Genomic DNA, 4,861 nt, shown 5'->3' with positions numbered 1-4,861 from the left:
CTGGGAGTTTTATTTATTTATTTTTTATTCCTTGTCTTTTTTTGATTTTATTATTTTATTTTATTTTTTATTTACATGAAAGGAAAGATAATAGTTGTTCTAATAATATCTCAATGCCCTTTAGAAGCATGCTATTTTTGGTTTTGCAGACTTACTACTTAATTTTAAACAAGCAATTAAAATAGTAATGTTAAGAGGATAAAAATGTTTTAAATTCAAAACCTTCATTTCATGCTAATAACGGGTTTCTCGATATCATTAATTACAAGATCTAGTGATAATAATGTTGCTGACAACTTGTGTGACACCGTCTAAAAGCGAATATACTTATCCTGTTTTTATGAGTATACCGTTCAAATATACACCTAAAAAAGTACTTTTAAGCGGGATGATTTTAAATTCAAACCTTACCTTGCTTATGCATCACAAAAATTTTAAATTTATTAATGAAAGTCATTCTGTATTCCTCTTTTTTTAGGTAGCATGTCATAATAGCGTGTCTAACACCGTCTAAAAAATATGCTTAAATCGTTTTTGTGAGTGTACAAACTAAATACACACCTGGAGAGATACCCTACCCACTAAAGCATTCTCATCTCGATGTTATGAGTGTGCATTTCGAAATTACACCTAAAAAGTTACTCCATTTAATGAATTATCATTCGAATACACACCCGAAAAGATAATCTATTTAATGAGTGTACCATTCAAATACCAACTTAAAAAGATACGTTTATACAGATCAGATATGGGCTCTAAATATGTTGCTTATGCATCAGACTAGAAACTTTTGAATTCAAGTTTCACTAAAATGGGTGATTATGTTAATTATTCTCTTTTGCTTGCTTAATTAACATTAATGACTTACATACATGCAGCTAAAAGAACTATACTACCCATCACTTTAAAAAGACAACAAAATAACACAAATTTAAGACTCCATAAAATAAGAAAAGATCTAGAAAAAACGACAGAATTTTCAACAGGAAAAGTAACCCTTTTTGTCCCATTTAAGAAACTCTATGGTCCCATCATCGCCCAGATAAATAATAATCGATCCACAGATTAAAGTCCAATAAATTTATCCAAGAACAGAGACAGAAAATTAAAAAAAAAAAACGGAAATGAGAACAATTCAAGACAGGCCTTTTCTGATGCATCAGAAACGCAGGAGTGGACCATGACATCTGGGGCAATCCTTACTTAGCTTGGGCACCATGTAGTACATTAAACACTCCTTGCATCCTACTGCCACAAATATGGTGAACTCATCCACGAAGCGATCTCCTTTATGGCTCCATCTATCAGTTGAAGATGAAGCAGTTGATTCTGATGACGACCCTTGACGGTCGTATGAACCGCGATCATCTTCTGCTGCGGTGGTCCTCGGATCTTCAGTCACTTTTATCCCAGTCTTCCTATTTTTGTAATATATTTCGCCGGTCTGCAAGCAAAATCCAGTACACGGATTGTATGTGACAAAATAAACTTGTGTATAATCATGGGGTTCAAAGAAAATGGCCCCAAATAATTCAATTGACTGGAAAGGTCCATGCATATATTTATTGGATAAAATGAGTTTTAAACTTTCATTTGATTTTTCTAGGAAAAAGAAAAATGTTTTGAAGAGCTGAGAGCCCTTTTTAGGAATCTGTCAGTTCAAACTGTAAACTTTATTTTGCCTGAAAGAGAAAAAAAATATATGATGGAGATAAATAACGAAGTGATAATAAAAAATCCACCATCAATTTAACTAGACCTTTCTGGGAAAATGAAATAAAACTAAATGCAAGATCTGCTATTATGGTTTTGAGCAATAAATGCAGAACTAAGAAGATAAAGGACAGCTTAAGATCTTTGAAGAAATTACTCCTGGAGGATTCAGGAGGAAGGAAGGTGGCGTTTACCTGCATATCAAGGAATTGCTCCCAGTATTCTGGGAGCGGGATTTCGGATTTGAGTTCTATGGTCTTGGAGAAATGATGTCTTTTTTGTGAATCCGAGCCACATTGACCTGTGACAGCGCCGCCACTTCCGCCTACGGTAACGCCGCTGTTGCTGCCGCTGCTGCTGCTCATTTTCAGGTGGTTTAAGGAACCATTTTCGAGAGAGCTTTCGATGGATGATGTGATTGTTTCCATGTTTGGAAGTGTGTGATTGTGAGCCATCAACTTAAATTAAAATGACTTCAAAATGAAAGGAAATTAATGGGAGGAAATCTTGATGGTGAGTTGGCGTATTAGTGTGAAAGAGAGGGGGGAGAATGAATGAGCCTTAAAGAGTTGGTCTATATTTATAAGTGAAAAATAAAATTGAAGTCAAATAGAAGAGTTGTTTTCTTAAATGAAGAAAATGGAGTAGTTTTTGGCTTAAATTTTCAAAAAATTAATTTGGGGAGAATTGTGTCTCGCTTAATTAACTAGCCAATCCAATTATTTCAAGAATAAAATTTGAGACTTGCAATTGAAAATCAAAATTTTTTTTAAAGTATATTAAAAAATAATTTGCAATAACATTTCAATTTAATCATAATTTTGTAAAAATAATTATGAATTAATATGCATTCAAAATGATAAACAAGCAAGTGGGAAAGTAAACAATAACTTTTTTACAATATATTAGACTTTCAATTATTTTTTTTGTATAAAAGAACTGAATCATGACTGATCTAGGTCCAATCACAGTGTCCCTAGTTCTTACAACTTGATATATGTTCATAAAATTTATGTTAAATTTTTTTAAAGCAACTTTTTCAATACTGTCAAAATAAATAACTTATTTAATTACATTCTAATCAATAAAACATTATTCATTTTAAATCATACTTATTTACTTATAAATAAACTTTTTGAGTTTAGCTAAACATGGTAGTACCAAACATAATAAATATCGATTTTGCATTAATTTGTCCTTTTTAGACGTTAGGTAATATTGAGTTGGAATATTTAATGAGATTCTACCTTGACACCTATTTTGTCGTTTCCTACCTAATTTTGCGTTAGTGAAGGGTCGCGGTGAAAAGTTTTATTTGAATTACTACTCGACTCCATAGAAGAAATATAAGTCTATTCATATTTATTCGTCTATTTGAATAATGTCGTGAATGTACATTGATCAAGGGAAATAAATTTATGTGCATTGTAATGATAACTTGATAAGAGTGTGAATGTCTCTCAAAACTGCATAATTGTGCTTGATATATATTTGGCTAGTTTGCATTATAATAATACGAATGCATAAATTATAAACTCATCATAATTATGTGAAAATATTTAGAGTTTGGATTAAGAAATAGATTAATTGAATTATTTAGATCAAATTTTACCTTGACTCAAAATAAATATACGTGATTAGAAATTCATAGTGAACTTTACATTTTGCATTCGGGAGAATGTGAATTCAAGTAACAAAATTCATATTTTACGTTTTAAGACCCTAACTCGCATGAAACATATAATAATTATCCTTAAAAAGTGTCCGCAGCCAAACTGGTTGTGTCTGAACTTAAAACTTTCACTTGAGAAAAAATATGCTTGCTTGAGTGGAAAATATACTGCAGTCAATCCTCTCCTTTCAGTATCTTCTCTCTCAAGCGAGCCTTATTTAGCTTATTTTTCCGGCATTTTTTTCTTCTCTTTTATAGTACAAACATGAATAAGACAGTGAGTGAAGTTATCTCACGCCTTGTTGGCAGTCGCAGTATGGGAATTCAATTCCTGAGACATGGAATTGGACTCCTTGTAGGCGTAGTGTACAGACAGCTTTTATTCCCTGACCTGTTGGGGCACATTCCGCGATTTACCTCCATCACAAAGTTCTAGAGGCGAGGCGATGAGAGTTCTCAAAGTTGGGGTTCAACCTTTTTTTAAACATGAACAAGACAAATAGTACAAAATTTTGGCAAAATCAACTTGGATGTAGATGTCACAAGCTTGTATGTAACTAGGTTGATTTTAAGAAAGTGTCAAAAAAGCACAAATACCAGTAAGCTTTAAAAATGAAAATATGATCCTGAATTCTAACAAAAATGATGAAAAAACATCAAGTCATAAAAATAACTAAAATACTCTCATCAAACTCCTTTAAATAGGCCATTGCATAATTAAAAAAAGTCTTCTAGGTAAACAATTGACCTCCAAAAATAATCTCCCTCTCCCTTCAGATATCAAAAATTGGATTGAGTTATACAAAAATTCCAAGAGGAAGAATTCTTTGAGAAATTGAGAGAGATATCGTTAGCCTTAAAAATAAAATCCACCTTTAGTAATCATGAATTGTACCATCTTCTCCTTCAATTTTTTCGAAATATAATGAATTCTTCCATTGTATTTGTCTAAGACCGTGTACTATTATGGGTGAACAAAAGTTATTAGAACCATCAAGTTCTAATTTGTTCTTGGCATTGAAATTGAGAACCAATTGGTTCCATTCCGATTGTCGGTTCTAATATAAGAATAAAAAATTAGAATTAACCCAAAAATTTACTTTTTATTTTAACAATGGATAGTGCAATGCACCAACTATTATACCTTTTCTTATGAATTCCACCATATTACATCGATCTAGTATTCAATTTAATGTGATTTTATCTATAATTAAACTCCAACAAAATAATTCATTAAATTCTATAGATGTAATTTTAGATTAATAAGAACCTTGTGTTTCCTTTCAAGTTAAAATTTTTTATCCCTTCAAGGATAAAGAAAATAGAAGTGATATTGGAACATTTTAAAGAACTCATTCAGGCCAATGGTTAAGAATTTGATGTAAATTGTTGCGCTTAGTTAAACTTGAAAAATGTAAATCAGTGGCATCAATATAAGTCATTTTAATGAATAGATTATGAAGAATTTGGATGTTG

General features: G+C 31.4%; 1 protein-coding gene across 1 annotated transcript; it reads right to left on the bottom strand.

Moving 5' to 3' along the window:
- Positions 1-997: 997 nt before the first annotated feature.
- On the bottom strand, positions 998-2,237 carry LOC111399241. The gene is made up of 2 exons (XM_023026507.1): positions 1,908-2,237; positions 998-1,444 (listed from the first exon to the last, which is right to left on the bottom strand). The coding sequence occupies exons 1-2, from the start codon at positions 2,166-2,168 to the stop codon at positions 1,160-1,162; spliced, it is 546 nt and encodes a 181-aa protein (XP_022882275.1). The 5' UTR covers positions 2,169-2,237; the 3' UTR covers positions 998-1,159.
- Between the last annotated feature and the right edge of the window lie 2,624 nt (positions 2,238-4,861).

Source organism: Olea europaea, chromosome 8, assembly GCF_002742605.1.
Source record: "Olea europaea var. sylvestris chromosome 8, O_europaea_v1, whole genome shotgun sequence".
Classification (NCBI taxonomy): Eukaryota; Viridiplantae; Streptophyta; class Magnoliopsida; order Lamiales; family Oleaceae; genus Olea; species Olea europaea.
The sequence above is the reverse complement of the archived record's forward strand: the minus strand, read 5'-3'. Positions and strand labels throughout refer to the sequence as shown.